The sequence below is a fragment of the Oncorhynchus tshawytscha genome, linkage group LG17, assembly GCF_018296145.1.
Source record: "Oncorhynchus tshawytscha isolate Ot180627B linkage group LG17, Otsh_v2.0, whole genome shotgun sequence".
Classification (NCBI taxonomy): Eukaryota; Metazoa; Chordata; class Actinopteri; order Salmoniformes; family Salmonidae; genus Oncorhynchus; species Oncorhynchus tshawytscha.
Genome location: NC_056445.1, coordinates 9,369,883 through 9,388,855, shown reverse-complemented (window position 1 = coordinate 9,388,855; position 18,973 = coordinate 9,369,883). Strand labels below are relative to the sequence as shown.

Here is an 18,973-nt window from a genome sequence, read left to right as displayed (position 1 = left end):
TTCAAAAACAAGGATATTTCTAAGTGACTCAAACGTTTGAACGGTAGTGTACATGTTTGTGAGAGTCCCACCTTTCCACCTTTTTCATATTAGTGTGTAGCCAAAACTGTTTGGAAGCTACAGATAGAAGGCAGATGGGCTGTACTGACTTCAGACAAGTGCCAAGACACTTGTGGGGGTCGTAGAGCAAAATAACAATGGTTTTGTAGTCCAAACCATTCGGACGCTACAGACAATGTTATGAAAAAAAAAAGAAAACGATTTTCGGGATGGTCTGACAAACACTGCTCTAGCGCTGTCACATTTCACCGCAGATGCGCAAGTGCGACATCGACGATGGATTTAGACGCAACAAAACAGATATCGCTTTAACTTTATGGGGATGTTTTATTTTGCTACTTCGATTACCACGGAGGCGCAGACATCAACTCCAGGGGTTTAAATAGACCTCCAATGCAATGCATGATTGTTACTTGCATCTAATTGGTGCCATCTCAGCAGTTCCCTTTCTGAATTGGTTTCACTTTATTAGTATGACTAATGCTGCATACAAGAATAGACGTTAGCTATTTTCTGGTAAATTCCATGTGCTGTCCAAGTGGACAGAGGGTATGTGAAACACTGCTTGAGCACCGTGCATTTCATCCGAATTCAAATAGGTTGTTTTTACTTTACTGTGATATCAAGTAATACTGGCGACATAGCCTAGGCTTGTGTAATATACTGATGTATTGGTCACTTTCATGGGAGAGAAACATACCAGTCTGTGTGCAGATCGTCGATGACCAGTAGAATCTTGGGCTTCCGTATGACAGGTTTGGCGGGCGCTGCTGGTGCAGCTTCTGCCACCGCCGCTGAAGCCTTGGCTGCTGCTGCGGCGTTCTGTGCCAACTGGGCGGTCTTCACCACGCTGGAGAAGGAGCTGAGGAAACCCCCGGTGGTCGGGGCCGGGGCCGAGCTTGAAGCCGGGGCCTGTGGTGGCAGACTGGGGGGCGTTCGCCTCTCCGTGGCTGGGGAGGCGGGATTGGAGGTGGAGGAGGGCGGGGTAGGGCGAGGCCCACTCTGCAGGTCCATCATGTAGCCGTTGGGGAGGTTGGCCACAAAGCTGCTGTCGGACAGACGCCTGCGTAGGTAGTTCATGCTGACTGGTGGGTCGGTCGGTCAGGCCAGCTGGACGAGGGGTAGACAGTGAGATCCGAGAGGGACAAAGGAAGGGAGAGAGAGATAATAATAATAATGATACATTTGTAACAATAATAATAATAACAATAATTTATGTTCCCTCGGGCACAATACAACACTCAAATGTTATATGCTACGGTAAATGTGAAAACCAACGCTTTTCATATAAAAATGCATTTGGAACAGAAGGAGTATGGAGCAGTAGGCAGCATCATTGGTGCAGCATTGATGTCAGCTTAGCTCTCATAGGAACACACTGGGATATAAAACGCAGCCAGCCAGCCACCAATCATTCATGAAGAAGGAAAGTAGGATTGCGCAACCCTGTTGGAACCACAGTGGCAGCCTCAGAAGCATGCATATAGATGAGCAATTGCCTTAGGCACAGGAGGCGGCAGGCTGGGGGAGGCCGGGGGGATTCACATTCACAAACCTAGTCAAACACACCTAATGCATTTTGAATCTGAATCTAAACAATGGCTTTACATTTTGAACTAATAGGCTCATGTTAAAGGGGGTATTCTAGGTGGGATGGACTTGAGGGCCTTGATACAAGCCTACTAGGAGTCACTCAATCACCTCATGGTTTTTAAATCTAACCATCGACTCTATCTGCATATTAAACAGTTGGTACAGTACTAGTGCATGGAGCAGCCTCATGTCAGGAAGGATGTAGGGAGAGGGATTCGCAATTCAAACCTGGTTTAAGGAGACTGTAGCTGCCTTAATGCATTTTGAGTCTAACCATCAAAGTGCTAACTATCTGCTTTGCATCCAGAGCGGAGGTAGTGTGATACTGGGCTTGATATAGAATAACGTCACTCAGATCAGCTGCACTGACTAAGAGGACAATGTAGAGGCGTGCTGATTAGAGTGAAAGCTTGAGTTATGACACTTTGAATAAGCCTCAGAAGGGGGCTGGGTGGGAGAGATAAGGCATTTTGTGGGATGGGTTTGCTGACTATCAGACGCTGATTGATACAGAATTGGATTGTGTGGGTAAATAATAAGAGAGAGGATTGTGGAAAAAGGATATGACAAGGCACTGTGGGAAATCAAAACATACATTTTATAAAAAGACACTAGCTCACACCACAGACAGTCTTCCAGACTGCACGGCACTCTCGGGTGCATAAAATACATTACAAAGAATTTAACATGAAATGTTCAATGGAAACTTGCCTGCACACAACATGTAGAATATGTTACTATAGCTGCAGTAGCAGAATACTATAGAGAACATGACCCTCAAAGGACATATGTTTGTTCATTTTTCAAACTGTGTCAAAGAACATGTTTAGCTCGGCATTAATGCCATTGACTTTGCAGGGACTTAAAGGAAAATACTGAATACAATTAATACTGAAGCAAATATGGGCATTGAAAATTAACATGATGCAATTTCTTGTAAAGTGTTAACAACACAGAGATTTCTTTACTCAGGGAGCTGTCCACTCTTTGTGGTGCTGAAACAGTTAGAGCCCATCCTTAGAGATCCATCAATCGCCACTAAAGGCAGGGGGAAAACCCTATCTTTATGCCACTACTTGTGCATTGCCCCACTTTCTCACCATCTTTAAAACAGCCTTAAACCAGCTTGCCTCTCATCCCTCTGCACATTTAGTATCGGGTGCTATTAAAGCCTTAGGGGCAAACCCTTTCTCTCTTGAATAAAGACAACAGAGACAGTTTCAACAAGCCCCTGCAGGAAGTGAGGCTTATAAAATCTGCCCCCCCGTCACTCCCAACCTGATGAGTCGACATTAGCAATAAGGGGTTATCAGTAAGAGTGGAGAGGGGAAAGGAGAGACGGCACACATTTAGAGGTCCCTAGTCTTGCCCTACCAAAAATCTAACAATCAGCCCCCAGGGCCCCAACTGATCCCCTCTCTCTTAGCCTCTTAAACGACAAATAGAGCCTTGACTGGTACTGCACCAAGGCAGACAGCAATGGCTTGCATTGCGCTATGGAAGGCAGTAACGGTAGTCTCTCCTCTGTAATTAATGGATACAGCAGGGTAATGCTAGACTAAGGCGATGTTAAAGACCATGGTGGGACTGTGTTGATGTATGGTGACGATAATAGGGTTGCTGGCACCAGGGTCAGGCGAAGGGCAGACCAAGAGGACCTCGGACCATGGGTAAAGGGGGTGCCAGGGGTGGATGAGAAACTCTGTGACCTTTTTTGAGAGAATATCATAGAAGAATGATGTCCATAGTCTTGCTTTCAAGTGTGTTGGTAGAGAATATTTTCCATATTAAAGAACATGCAGTGAGCAGAGGGAGCCTGAGTGTCTCCCTTCCGCCGTGCATTTAGGATGTTAGCAGCATTACAGAGTATGTATTATTCATGGCGGTCGATGTGTCTGAGGTCATGGAATTTTTGTCATTAAATATTTTTATTTTTATTTATTATTATTATTATTTAACTAGGTCAGTTAAGAACAAATTCTTATTTACAATGGCGGCCTACCCTGACCAAACCCGGACGACGCTTGGGCCAATTGTACGCCGCCCTATGGGACTCCCAATCACGGCCCGGATGTGATACAGCCTGGATATGGAGCGTTTACATAGGGTCTTTACTTAAATGAAGGGAAATCACGATGGTGAGTTGGAATTACAGCTGACTGGGGCTTGAAAGAGCCCAAGCACTGAGAATAACAGTTGTATGGGAATTGCATTGCCTGTAACAACATATGTGAAGAATACCATTAATAACAAATGAACAGTAGCACATCTAAAAGCAATCAAAAAAGCAAGAACATAACGACACAATGGGGTTTGGGTCCTCCATCTACAATTCAGCTTTATATTAATAGCTCATCCTACTTTATTTTTAATTTTTTTAAATACACGTGCACATCTCATACCCGACCCATACGTAGCACACGATTCTGGTCCCCTAGTACTTAGTGATATAACTGACACGGCAGTCGCTTAGCAACCAGTTCCTTTTTTACTACTAGTCTAAAAGAAACTTGGCACAGTATCACATGAGTGTGATGACATACAGTATGTGTGAGTCATCGCGATACATCAACCACATGGCATGCTATACGGTTACCAACGAAGAGTCGGCTGTGTTTTATTCTCACTAGTGCCACAAATGTTAGAATCAAATCTCTATATCTACACAGTCTGCTGTCACATACCACATGAACGTCTTCTCAACAAATAATCTTACCTCCTCATCATTAGTAACCATGAAAATAAGGAAACAGATGAGGATACAGTGCATTCGGGAAAGCATTCAGACCCTTTTGTTACGTTACAGCCTTATTCTAAAATGTATTAAATAAAACATTTCCTCATAAATCTACACACAATACCCCATAATGACAAAGCGAACAAAAAAAATGTTTTAATTCTTGCAAATGTATTTAAAAATATATATATTTACATAAGTATTCAGACCCTTTGCAATGAGACTCAAAATTGAGCTCAGGTGCATCCTGTTTCCATTGATCATCCTTGAGATGTTTCTGCAACTTGATTGGAGTCCACCTGTGGTAAATTCAAATGATTGGACATGATCTGGAAAGGCACACACGTGTCTATATAAGGTCCCACAGTTGACAGTGCACGTCAGAGCAAAATACATGCCGTGAGGCCGAAGGAATTTTCCATAGATCTCTGAGACAGGATTGTGTCGAAGCACAGATCTGGGAAAGGGTACCAAAACATTTCTGCAGCATTGAAGGTCACCAAGAACACAGTGGCCTAATTTCTCTGAAAAGGGGAAAATGAATCTTTTAAATGTAAATAGCCAATTGTGGTACTATCAATTAGCTTAATTTGTCAGAGTTCAAATAATCTTTCAACGATATACTGTTTCAGGAATGCTTATCTTATTGTTTTCAGGCAGCCTAGTGGTTAGAGCGTTGGGCCAGTAACCGAAAGATTGGTGGATTGAATCCCAGAGCTGACAGGGTGAAAATCTGTTGTTCAGGCCCTGAACAAGGCAGTTAACCCACTATTCCTAGGCCATCATTGTCAATAAGAATTTGTTCTTAACTGACTTGCCTAGTTAAATAGCTACAGAAACTATTTCAGAACCATCTGTTGTTGAAATCCTCTTGTGCTTTTTGAGGTGGAACAACATTACTCATTACTCCAAGTGATTACTCCAACCTATATCACTTAGCCGTCAGCCAAAACGGGCCCCTGGCTTGTTTTCGCCCGGGAGGCAGCCTGCTTCCAAACCAAATGCAATCAACGCTAGCCTGATTCACCCAGGGCAGGCCTGGGGCATTATTCAAATCACCTCCCAGCCACAGAGGGTGGCAACCTTAGATGGCCTATCAGCATTCCACTACAGTGCCAGGGCTACACAACCAAGGGCACAAACCGCTTAGCCAATCCCTCACCACTTCATCATAAGCAACCAGTCCTGCAGAGTTAGGAGGCAGAAGAGGATCATTATATTTTTAAACCTAAATCCACATCAACAGTTATCTCCTTGACTAAAGGCTTTTCCATTTGTTTTTCATGGACTGGGATTTCTGCGTGTGTATAAAATACAGCTGAGGCACAGAAATGGATGACATCATCAACAGCTTAATGTTCCTTGCTCTGTGGTCTTCTGTCTTGTCCATGACGTGTTTGCACGGCATGTTTTGGAATGGGCTGGATTGGGCCTTTCCATGCATGCAGCCTTGGCCTGGCAGCAGTGAATAAGGCAGTGGCTCAGCAGGACAAGAGGGTCAATCAGAGGCATGTCATTTTCATCACCTCTCAGCCACAAAGACATGACAGGTGTGAAACTCAGATTGCCTCTCACTGCAGATGGCCAATCAGTCTGCCACTATGGTGCCAGGGGCGGGTACCCAACAGGTTTGGCTTTGCAACAAGGACTATGCATCCACATTTCTATGTTTACTGCAAGAACTGCTACATTGAGCAAATATCCAGATCAGCTAATGAAACATGGACAGCTTTTGATTAGACTGAACAAACAGAGAACATTCCCAGCTATCTCAAGGCCAGATCATGTCTTCCGGTTGAGATCATCAAGAATCCCTGATCATCAGAGCCTAAAGCAAGATTCAGTAGTACTGTATATGTGTTACATAGTCAATTATTTCAATTGAACATTTTGGATTCTTAGACTGACTAAAGTATCAAGGGTGAACACTGGCAGAGAGGATACTGGCCAAAGATCACTAGCTATCTACTCAGTCACAGACTGACAGCACTTGCACAACGTTGAGTTAAACCAGCAATGACAGCATCTTTAGACATCTCTAAAATGAACATGGATAGGATTCTATCGATAAAAGATATATGAATGGTCATGCAGCCTTCAGTAGCCTAATAGACATACTGTATGATGGCATGATGATAAACAAACTCGTTTCCTATCAATTTGAAGGGGGGACAGGAACAGTGGCATTTTCAACAAGTGCGTTCACTCGCTCTGCAATAAAATAGCATCATTTGGGTATACGTAATTGATGTATATAAAAAGCCAAATTCCATGTATGTTGATGCAGAGGGTTAGGATTCACTAAATATAAAACAAAACTGACTAATGGATTCCTAGTTGCATGCGGGAATTCCCTTTTCACCCCAAACCAATCAATAAATCAGAAGATATTCATGAACAGATCATTGCCGCACATCGTCACCGACCACCCCATATAGCATGCAAACAGCCCTGACCACAACGCGCTAATTCGCCTGCGCAAATGAATATAATCAGCGGCTGTAATACGCTAATGTGCCCGAAATAACCGTTTCGTTTGTATGTTGAATAATCGGCTGAGAGCGGTGGACCGAGAATGACTTGGCGATAACAAAAATAAATAATACATGCACACAGACAACACATTGAATTGCGGGCGGCATCAATATGTCAGTCAACATTTTCATTCATTTTTCTGTCATGTTTTACCTGGGAATCTGGTATCACAAAGTGTTTGGATGATGCTCCCCTTGCGCTCGTGTCTCAATCCTCAGCAGCTCGCGCTTCAGCTTCAGCATCCACCAGTCTCCTCCGTGTCCCACAATGCTGCATGCTGGGAGCAGCAAAATGCATCCATTCCTGAGATCCTCTTCTTACCTCATTGGTCGAGTCGCTTGTGGTATTTAATAGCATTCCTCATATTTTGTTTGAGTTGTGGAATATAAATATTTCATATTTCAAGGATGTGGCAGCATTGCATTTTCAGTTCAGACAAATGCAATGCTGAGAGACAGGAAACACTCCAGACAGGTGTTTTATGGCTACTGATTTCCAGGGAAGCCCTCTTTCCTTGAAAACACACACACACACACACCACAGAAAATATTTAGATTCATTTGGAATCAAATATCTTTTGTAGACTTAATCATTATTTGGATTTCAGACAGAAGTTTTAATTTCTGTTATGTATACTCTTGGGACACCAATGTGTTTTGGCCGATCCAGAGTCCGACCACATTCTCTTTATGGCAAGTATTCATTCAATTACCTTTGCAAAATGATACCCTCCACAAGTATACGAATCTTGTTAACTGTCTCAATGCTCCCTATCCCATACAATCTTAGAAAAAAAGTTCCAAAAGGGTTCTGCAGCTGTTCCCGTAGGATAACCTTTCTTGGTTCCAGGTAGAACTCTTTTGGGTTCCATGTAGATCTCTCTGTGGAAAAGGTTATACATGGAACGCTAAAGGGTTCTACCTGGAACCAAAAGAGGTTCGACAAAAGGATTATCCTACAGGGACAGCCGAAGAACCCTTTTTGGTTCTAGATAGCACCTTTTTTAGGGACAGACAAACGTGTAGGGACAGAAAGACTGTCACATAAGAGTACAATTCACCACTAGTCCCATTATGGGAACGTTGCCTGACCATTCCAGGATTGAATGAGTCAAAGCTCTAACTCTCAAACTTAATGCCCTTGCTCAGTGCTGTGTAACAAATAATATAGGATGCGAATTCATGATTTTTAAACATTTAACCTTTTTATTTGTATTGGGAAACACCTCTTCTGGTAGGCTATATGAAACGAGGTTGCCTCATATTGGAAAATGTCCAGGGTGACTGGATTGGAAACTTGTAATTAATTCAAACAAAGCTGACTGAATGAATTAAAGCCTTTTAATCTTTCATTGTTTATAGTCTAATTAGAATTTAGTGAGAAGTTCCGGTCTTGCTCATCCTTCCAGGGAAAAACACAGTACTTTCACAGATGCTGACTCCCATGGATTCCCTTAGTAAAGACATCGTCACCATAAGCAGACTAATTTACTTCAGACTTAATACACATATCAATTGCTTGCTGGGTTGATAGCAGAGGGATTAGAATGTAACTAGTAAACATTGAGATTCGATGTCAATTGTTGTGTTTGAAATTCATAGCAAGTCAGTGGTTTGGAGTGTTTCGAGATCGTGGTATTAGTATGCATGCAAGTTTCATAGTGTGACTTACTCCCTTTATCAAGGTCATGCAGTATTTATTTATTTTTAACGGCTCGAGGTTGGGGGCGTCATTTCATTGTGAGTGAGCTTTCAGATGTTCAATGACAATAAAACACCACATTGATTCTGAATATTTCAAATGCAAACAACTATTTGATTTTATACCCAGCCTGCAACGTTGGAACATCTGCCAAGATCAGCTTTCGATTTCAAAGAGCTTTTGACTCCCAGCCCACTGAAATGTAACACAATCAATCAATAATAGACCTCTGGCAGGGGAGCCTCTTGAATGAGCATATTCGTTTAAATGATTCACTGCAGAGGGAAACCACAGACATTCCTTACTATACGCTTTTTGCTCTTCTCTTTGCATATCATATTTATATCTCTCTACCATATATTCAATAGTTGAATGTTTCAGCACCTTTGGACATTCCAGTATTGAGTCAAATTGCGTATGACGGCAGGCCCCGACGCAAAAATAATGTGTGTTGCACAGTGTCCAATGATTATAATCAACAATGCCATTCCACGTTTAACTCAACAGACACCTACCAACATCATGAGACATGACAGCGGATCCTCATAGGAAAGTGTCATCCATGCCATAGACCTTAATCATAAAGGAAACCTGACTGACTTCCAAGCCCTCTCCAACTTTCCTCGGCAACATCTTGCCTTGTCTTGTCTTGGTGCAGACTGGGTTACTGTGAAGCACTTTGTGACAATGATTTTTTTCAAAAGTGCTAATTAAATCAACATTTTGTTTGATTGAAGGATTCTCTCTCCCCGCTCTCCCTCCCTTTCGCTGTCCCTCAATCCCTCTCTCGGTCCTCTCTTCTATGGTCTGACGGCTGCTCTAAAATGGTTCCTCATCAACTTCCCGCTGTAAGTGTATCAGAGAGATCAGAGCAGCATCATGGGCCAAGGACAGAGAGGAAGGAGGAGTCATATTTCATGAATATCTCATATCAACTCAGAAAAACCACACTCTACCACACTTGCAGACACATGCTGATATTGAGAAGTGCCCCGTGGCCAGCTCCATGTGAACCACAGCGTTCTCCTATCCACCCGGCAGCTGTGGCCATCTCAGGGCCCAGTGGCTGCCAATTTAAATGGTCCAGACAGGAAGTGGATGTTAGGGCTGGTTAAGGTCAATGGCTGTTTACTGTCGTATGCTGGATGGACTGATCTTAGCCTGCAGGGCACAGCTGTGTTTTTTCTACAGGACAGCTCTATTTAGCTGTTCTGCAAGTGGATGATGAGGTTGGGTATGGTATAAGGTTTGCGGAGTGTCATCCATGCATGCAAGCTGATAATTTTTTTTTAGTCTAGAACGAGGCATTGCACTGCAGAATGACTTTTGTGATGTATTAAATTATATAATTGTATAGGGTCTGCTGGAGACCTCAGGTGGCTGGGTTAGATAAACATAAAATACTAGTTTGTCACTGGGGACCTACACAGAATTCAATGATGTCACGTAAGGTCACGGATGACCTCACAGCACAAGCATTCACATCACACAGTCCACTGTACCATACATACTGTACGCAGGAGAAGGGACCGTCTGGACCCCTTTCTAAAGCAATTTATCTCACAGATATGCCTGGGTGGGGTCAATATATGGGGAAGCACAGTGACGCCTGACTGATTTGCAGCACTAAAGGGAAAGCGCTCATTTCGGAGGGAGGAGGAAACGGAGGAAACGGAGGAAACCCTCCGAGGGGAAAGGAGGGTTTCATGGAAGGATGAGAGAGATGCTCATTGTGTTCAACCGGATCAGCCTGAGGAAAGAGCTGTTCATAATCACTGATCTCCAAATCACCTTGCATCAATATTGAGAGAGCGAGAGGTGCAAGACAAGGCAGTAGAAAGAAAAGCAGCCCGTTTTAGAATATATTTTAAAATGTAGGAAAATTATAGTCTAGTTAAGCCTACAATGAAGGTTTCAGTTGGCAGAGTGAACAGCATTTTGCTACAGTTAAAAGTGATAGAAGTATATTAACCTGCAACTGAGTTGGGTTCTATAAGGCAAAACTAAGCTGAAATTGTGTCTGTGCTGCTACTCCCTAGTGGTGATGATAATGCAGTAAAGAGAGGGTACAGTTTTTTCCAAAATGCCACTAGGGGATAGCAAACACCAACTGTACATACTGTACATACTGTACATTTCAAAAGCTTCTCATTTTAGGTAGAGATTAACTAGGCAATGTTGAGGCATTTGTTTTGCAAAATTGGAACAACAAAATAAATAGGAAGTGGAAACTATTTAAGATGCAGTTGTTACTTTATATTAGAAGTTCAATTACAGCAGTATGTTGATGGGTACAAATCGTATCATACAATTGAATAGTCTCTCTTTTGCATTGATCCAGACACACTTTAGTATCGTTACAGACAATATTATACAAATATTTCCATAGAATCTGAAATCATGAAATCTATGTGCAGTCTAATGATTAAAACATGTATTACTTGTGATAGCTTATATGGCTTAGAAACCATTTCATACAGAAACAGTTTTTTTTTTAAATGAAATACTTGGTTCTTAGTGGTAAAATACTTTTGGTCTTTGGAGTCTCCTGAGTGGTTGTCATATCTCTTTGGCACTTAAGAAGGCATCGTCATAATCTCTGGTATGACATCAGGGTAGGCATTGCCAGGGATGCTGTTGGCATGGTTACCCTAAGAACAGGTGCTGTAGATCATGACTTTCTGGCTGATGTCATCGAGCAGCTGGCGTGCCGTTTTCTCCAGCCCGGACAGCTGACCTGCCTTGGCCTCTAGAGTACGCTGGTTGGCTGCATATGACCTCTCCAACTCTGCAAACACACAGTGATGTCATTAGAGAGAGAGTGTGTGTGTGTGTGTGTGTGTGCATGCATGCGTGAACGTGCGTGCATGCTTGTGTCGTGTGTGTGTAAGCACATTGGTTTATGTGTGTGTGCATATATGTGCATGTGCGTTACCTCTGAGTCTCTGTAGTTTTCCGCTGGTCTGGGTGAGCAGCTCCTTGGCCTCCTGCTGGAGTAGCTCCGCCCTCTTCTTGGCATCAGACACGCCCACTGCCTTCGTCACCACCAAGCCCTCCACAACACTGTACTGACCCTTCACCTCCGAGTCAAACTCCTACACACAACAAACACAAACACACACACACAAAGCAGAACACACACTGAGAATGGGTAACAATATAGTTGGCAGGTCAAATGCTGGGCTGTGTGTGCGCGCGTGCGTCTATCTATGTGTGTGTACCTGCAGGGCCCGCTCTGCGTCCTGCTTGGCGGTCTCAGACAGTCTCTCAGTGTTCTGTGTGCGGTGGCTGGTGTCCAGGCTGCTCTCTCTCAGCAGAGTCACGTCTCTCTCCAGCTGCAGCAGACGCAGTGTGGCATTACTCAGACGCAGCTCTGACTCCGCAGTCTCCGACTCCACCTATAAACACACAAACCCATATTAGCATGTATTCATGCACAGACGCAAACACAAACACGCGTATTGTTCTTCAAAATTCGATTTTCCCTAAACCTAACCATAAGCCTAACCCTGATCTTAACCCTAACCTTAACCCGTAACCTTAAACCTAACCCCTCTTAAGCTTAAAATAGCCTTTGTCCTCATGGGGACGTGGGAATTTCCTTGTGAAGGACTTTTGTGGAATTTTAGGTCCCATCAAGGATAGAAGAACCAACACACACACACAATACACACCTTTAGAGACCTTGCATGGAATGTGTATTCAATACAAATCTCCCAAATTTTAGACACAATTGAAGCCCTGGTCACAGGTGACTTACAGACGTGATGAGGTCAAGTGTACCCCTGGTGTTGTTGTAGGCCTGCTTGACGGCGTCGATGGCAGCATTCTGAGCATGCTTAGTTGTATCCAGAGCCTCCTTCACCAGGTCAGCTGTCTCCTTCACCTCAGACGCCTCCTGACTGAGAGACAGAGAGGAGATTGTATGTGAGTGTGTGTCTTATCAATGTGGTTCAAGTGTGTGTGAGTGAGTGAGTGAGTGAGTGAGAGAGAGAGAGAGAGAGTGTTAGCCTGTGTTTGTGTGTGTATGCATGAATTCATGCACGCGTGCATCTTTACCTGGCAGTGCGAGCCTGCTCCAGCAGCCTCTCTGTAGTGTGTATGTCGTTGGCACTCTGACTGAGGATGTCCTCCACGCTGGTGAGGGTTCCCACCCGGTCTCTGATCTCCTTGGTCAGGGCCTCCAGCTGCCCGGGCGACGTGGGCATCTTCAGGGCCAACACCTCGTTCGACACCGCTTCGATAACCTCCACGTTGGCACGGTCGTCTGTCACCATGGAAACAGAGCCAATTAAGACTCAGAGAGCCATACACAGGTCACAATCAATTCGAATCACAATCATAACCAATCACTCACATGGGGAAAGAAGAACTGGAGCCCTGATTGTCTATGAATCAGGGATCATTTAGTTAGTCTGTACAGTACGTTGAAAGATTGAGGCCTGGTCTTTGGAAAAATGTGTGTATACTCACTAGTGAGTAGGTCTCGTATCTCCTTGATGAGGCTGCGGAGCTGCTTGTTGGTGTGCTCCACTCCATCTCGGCTCTGGTTGGACTTCAGCAGCACCTCCCGAGCACTCAGCTTGGCCTCGTCCGCATGCACCTTCACCTCCCACACCTAGAGGTCGCCACAGGACACGTTAACTCAAACACGGTAAGGTAAACATTCCTCAACGCTTGTGCCGGAGCAAGCAGATATTCTATTTTCTTTAGTTACTATGATGATAATGTAAGATGACCTGATTATATTCATGTAGGGCTGAATCATAACTAAACAACAGCTGTACTACACAAAGTTATATTCATGAATCAGGCGTTGGATTAGTAACCGGAAGGTTGCAAGTTCAAACCCCCGAGCCGACAAGGTACAAATCTGTCGTTCTGCCCCTGAACAGGCAGTTAACCCACTGTTCCTAGGCCGTTATTTAAAATAAGAATTTGTTCTTAACTGACTTGCCTGGTTAAATAAAGGTTAAATAAATAAATAAAAATAAAATCTCAAGTTAGGACTCAGCCCAGAGTGTAAAAAAACTACAGTTCCCACCATTCTAGAGAGCTTATCCACTTCCTGCATGGTGGACAGGATTTCCTGGTCGAAGTCCTTGGCTGTTTTCAGAGTGCTTTGTGTCTGTGTGACCAGACCGTCACACCCATCTCCACCACAGCGATGGGTGCCGTCCTCCGACACACACCCCACCCCTCCACAGGGTGACGCAGCGCACCCCTCCTCCCCACCAGCCGCTCCACATGTCTGCACAGAGAGAAAACACACCAATCGGTTTAGAGCACTAGAAAACAAGGGACCCATTCAAAAAGCATTGTGGTGAAGAAGTGCGATAATAATTGACTACTGATTTTTTAAATTTAACCTTTATTTAGGTCAGACTTACCTGCTTGCTGAGCTCTGATAGGTCAAGAGTTTCGAGCTCCATGGTAAGCCTCTCCAGTCTCTCTGTGTGTTTCTGTTGTCTCAGGTCAAACTCCGCCTGGTTCTGGCTCAGTCTGGCCTCCGCTTCGCGCCGTAGTGTAGCCGACTGTTCCAAAGTGTTGTCGGGGTAACTGGTGGTCTGATTGACACGGATCTCCGCCCTCTTAGACTCCAAGTGGGCATCGGTGATGGTGTCCATCGCTCCTGCCATACACAAATAAAAACACACATAAACAGGGGTGTGTCAGAACTAGTAATGATGTCATGCATACTATACCCCCTCTCTCACCCTCTGCCCCCTTTCTCTCTCTCTCCTCTCTCACCCTCTATGTTAGAGTTCTTCACAGTCTTTATGCGGTCTCCAATGTCTTTGACTGTTCTCTCTAGCTCTTGGGCCTGCTCTCTCAGTGTGTCCAGACTGGCCTCAGTGTAGTTGGCATTTACAACGAGACGGGACAGGGAATCCTCTGAGACGTTCAGCCTCTCGTTCAGGTCTGCCACCATCTCACTGTTGCAGACGCGCACACACACACAAAATAATATTTTCAATAGAGTTGACATAGACTGATCATAACATCAAGGATACAAACAGAACCATTGGTGCTGTGGGTTTCAATGTGTAAATGTGTGTATGCAAGCGCACGTGTTTGTGTGTACATACGTGACCTGCTGCATCATCTGTTGTACATCTTCCATCTTCTGTATAGCAGGGTTGTTCTCTACTATCCCACTGATAGCATTAGCACTAATCTCCAGACTGCTGACGGTGTCTGTGTACGGCGCCGTCACCCCATTGGTCTGGAGCTCTGTCACATGATCCTTCAAACGCTGCGCCTGGTTGGTCAGTTCCCCTACCACGCTGTCCCACTCGCCGAAGCACTGGTGGCATCGTTGGCAGGCGGGGAACTCCCCATGGTACCCTCTGGCACACTGGTTACACCGGGGTCCAGAAACACCCTCCACACACACACACTGGCCGGACGAACGGTGGCACTGCTCGCTGGCGATGCCACGCAGGTCACAGTCACAAGCTGGAGGGTGAGGGAGAGAGAGAGAAAGAGGAACAGGAGAAGAGAGAAAAGGGTTAAACACATACACATACCTATACTTGACTTGAGGTGAAAACAGTGGTGATGATGGAAAGGAAATGGGGGTACAAGGAAATGAACTCATACTAATATGAGAACAGGTCTGTGCCCTTTAAAAGCCACCCTAGGAAAACAGAGGTACTGAAAAACTATATTATTAACGGCTCAACAGTCCTGCGCTGAGTGTAAATGAACGCACAGGTAGCCTTGACCTCTAAACTCTATCCCCCTTTTGACCCCCCCAGTCTGAAGCACAGCAGAGACAAGCCCTCTAACCTCTAAAGTGTGAGGAGAAGGAGAGAAATAGTGATGGAGTAAGTCAGTGAAAAAATGTGAGGAATTGATAACAGGAAAGGGTGCATATAAGCGGTTAACACCCATTACTGTTGCCTGAGCTTTTGAAGAGGTGATTGATGCACAAAAAAAAAGAATGATTCAACATACAATTATAAAGCAACCAGCTGCAATAGGATTGTGAGTTTGCTCAACATTTGGTGTACAAACTACTAAGAACACCTGCTCTTTCCATGATATAGACTGACTACGATCACTTATTGATGTCACTTGTTCAATCCACTTCAAATCAGTGTAGATGAAGGGGAGGAGACAGGTTAAAGAATTATTTTTAAACCTTGGATTGTGTGTGTGTGCCATTCAGAGGGTTAATGGGCAAGACTAAATATTTATGTGCCTTTGAACAGGGTGTGGTAGTATGTGCCGTACGCACCGGTTTGTACCAAGAACTGCAACGCTGCTGGGTTTCTCACACTCAAAAGTATCCCGTGTGTATCAAGAACGGTCCACCAACCAAAGAACATCAAGCCAACTTGACACTGTGGGAAGCATTGGAGTCAATATGGGCCAGCATCTCTGTGAAACACTTTCAACACCTTGTATGTCTATTGAGGCTGTTCCGAACAGGTAACACGATAATCACAGCCACGTGCGTGGTAGGGTTGCGACTGTTGCAATGACCGTGGCATCTTAATTCACACACACAGGCGCCGTCGTCAAGCCTGTCACTTTACCTCTGACCTCTTAAATCAGACCATGACATGATCCTCTTAACCCAGACATGGTGTCAATCAAACATTTCTCTTTATCGCTCTCTTTCAAACACACACACTCATACACATTCACACACATGCGTGCAGTATACACACAGTGCGCTGAGAGGGCGAGGACAGCGACAGGTCAGACTAACTTTACAGGCAGTTTGGGAATACTGCAGGAATTCCTAAACCACAGGAATAAGATCACGATTAAGACAGGATTCCTCTGATTTCTGAAACATCTGGCTCTGATTCTCACACGAACCAAGGAGTTATTCCCAGAAATTCACTCTCAAAATCTCCCTCCATCCCTCCTCTCTCTCTCTCTCTCTCTCACTGTCTCTCTGAGGGTGTGCCAACTTCTGAGATATACATTTCTCCAGATGCAGTGATTGATGGAAACTGGTCTGTTTGTCAGTCAGTTGTTCAGCAGACAATAAACCATGTAGAGGTGTCGACAGGGAGGAGTAATTTAGAGCCAACTAACACCACACTGGTGACACACATGCACACACTGACACAAGGACAGACATACGCACGAATGCACACATACACCGACAAGCATTTCGCTACACTCGCATTAACATCTGCTAACCATGTGTATGTGACAAATAAAATTTGATTTGATACACACAAACAAACAAAACAGAGACGGACACAATGTCTTGGAAATTCAATACTGAGAGAGATTTGGTAATTTATTCCAACAATCCTCTTTATTTAATATTGATTAATTGTTTCAATAATGGGGCTGGTCGAACCCCCACCCTTGAGTGTTGGACCGAGTAACCTAAACTTTACATAAATGCAGAGTACTATATACAGCTGAAGTCGGAAGTTTACATACCCCTTAACCAAATGTATTTAAACTCAGTTTTTCACAATTCCTGACATTTAATCCTAGTAAAAATCCCCGGTCTTAGGTCAGTTAGAATCACCACTTTATTCTAAGAATGTGAAATGTCAGAATAATAGGAGAGAGAATGATTTATTTCAGCTTTTATTTCTTTCATCACATTCCCAGTGGGTCAGATGTTTACATACACTCAATTAGTATTTGGTAGCATTGCCTTTAAATTGTTTAACTTGGTTCAAATGTTTCTGGTAGCCTTCCACAAGCTTCCCACAACAAGTTGGGTGAATTTTGGCCCATTCCTCCTGACAGAGCTGGTGTAACTGAGTCAGGTTTGTAGACCTCCTTGCTCACACACGCTTTTTCGGATCTGCCCACAAATGTTTTATAGGATTGAGGTCAGGGCTTTGTGATGGACACTCCAACACCTTGACTTTATTATGCTTAAGCCATTTTGCCACAACTTTGAAAGTATGCTTGGGGTCATTGTCCATTTGGAAGACCCATTTGTGACCAAGCTTTAACTTCCTGACTGATGTCTTGAGATGTTGCTTCAATATATCCCATAATTTTATGTCATCATGATGCCATCTGTTTCATGAAGTGTACCAGTCCCTCCTGCAGCAAAGCACTCCCACAACATGATGCTGCCACCCCCGTGCTTCGTGGTTGGGATGGGGATCTTCAGCTTGCAAGCCTCCCCCTTTTTCCTCAAAACATGACGATGGTCATTATGGCCAAACAGTTCTGTTTTTGTTTCATCAGACCATAGGACATTTCTCCAAAAAGTACGATCTTTGTCCCCATGTGCAGTTGCAAACCGTAATCTGCCTTTTTTATGGCAGTTTTGGAGCAGTGCCTTCTTCCTTGCTGAGCAGCCATTCAGGTTATGTTGATATAGAACTCGTTTTACTGTGGATATAGATACTTTTGTACCCGTTTCCTCCAGCATCTTCACAAGGTCCTTTGCTGTTGTTCTGGGATTTATTTGCACTTTTCGCACCAAAGTACATTAATCTCTAGGAGACAGAACGCGTCTCCTTCCTGAGCGGTATGACAGCTGCATGGTCCCATGGTGTTTATGCTTGCGTACTATTGTTTGTACAGATGAACATGGTGCCTTCAAGGCGTTTGGAATGAAGGATGAATCAGACTTGTGGAGGTATACACATTTTTTGGGAGGTCTTGGCTAATTTCTTTTGATTTTCCCATGATGTCAAGCAAAGAGGCACTGAGTTTGAAGAGAGGCCTTGAAATACATCCACAGGTACACCTCCAATTGACTCAAATGATGTCAATTAGCAGAAGCATCTATAGCTATGACATAATTTTCTGGAATTTTCCAAGCTGTTTAAAGGCATGGTCACCTTAGTGTATGTAAACTTCTGACCCACTGGAATTGTGATACAGTGAAGTATAAGTGAAATAATATGTCTGTAAACAGTTGTTGGAAAAATGACTTGTGTCATGCAAAGTAGATGTCCTAACCGACTTGCCAAAACTATAGTTTGTTAAACACATTTTTTTTTAGAGTGGTTGAAAAACAGGTTTTAATGACCCCAATCTAAGTGTATGTAAGCTTCAGACTTCAACTGTATGGCTGACTCTAACAATGCTCAGTCATGGTTGGTTCAACCCCCCTCATGCAGATTGGAGCCTCATAAGCCACTCTGGCTTCATCCTGTCGTTATCTGCACATGGGTTGTTGTCTTAACCCCACCCTGACTTAGTTTCCCAGATGCAAGAATGATTTTGAGACAATGAGTGATAGTTTAGGAGTAGAACAATCTCTAGTAAAACACATTATTGTCTATGGAATGCGGTCTTTAACCCATTTGTCAGCTCAAGCCATCTCCAGTGACCATACCACATTAGCTGCAGGGAACTAGAGTGCAACCCATGAAAACACAGACACTAACAGGACAG

General features: G+C 43.9%; 2 protein-coding genes across 2 annotated transcripts in view; both read right to left on the bottom strand.

Moving 5' to 3' along the window:
• Nucleotides 1-7,360, bottom strand: part of LOC112216824 (synapsin-3) — a 132,161-nt gene extending 124,801 nt beyond the window's left edge. Inside the window, exons 1-2 of the mRNA XM_024376921.2 lie at nt 7,079-7,360; nt 761-1,170 (exon numbers count right to left, since the gene is read on the bottom strand). Of these exons, the coding sequence (XP_024232689.2) occupies nt 761-1,140 (380 nt within the window). The 5' untranslated portion in view covers nt 1,141-1,170; nt 7,079-7,360. The remainder of the gene's footprint in view (nt 1-760; nt 1,171-7,078) is intronic.
• Nucleotides 7,361-10,860: 3,500 nt separating this feature from the next.
• LOC112216823 (laminin subunit beta-1) overlaps nt 10,861-18,973 on the bottom strand; it is a 35,859-nt gene continuing 27,746 nt past the window's right edge. Inside the window, exons 24-33 of the mRNA XM_024376920.2 lie at nt 14,716-15,085; nt 14,378-14,562; nt 14,017-14,258; nt 13,671-13,877; nt 13,100-13,244; nt 12,686-12,893; nt 12,387-12,528; nt 11,848-12,024; nt 11,562-11,721; nt 10,861-11,414 (exon numbers count right to left, since the gene is read on the bottom strand). Coding sequence (XP_024232688.2) covers nt 11,278-11,414; nt 11,562-11,721; nt 11,848-12,024; nt 12,387-12,528; nt 12,686-12,893; nt 13,100-13,244; nt 13,671-13,877; nt 14,017-14,258; nt 14,378-14,562; nt 14,716-15,085 — 1,973 coding nt within the window. The 3' untranslated portion in view covers nt 10,861-11,277. The remainder of the gene's footprint in view (nt 11,415-11,561; nt 11,722-11,847; nt 12,025-12,386; nt 12,529-12,685; nt 12,894-13,099; nt 13,245-13,670; nt 13,878-14,016; nt 14,259-14,377; nt 14,563-14,715; nt 15,086-18,973) is intronic.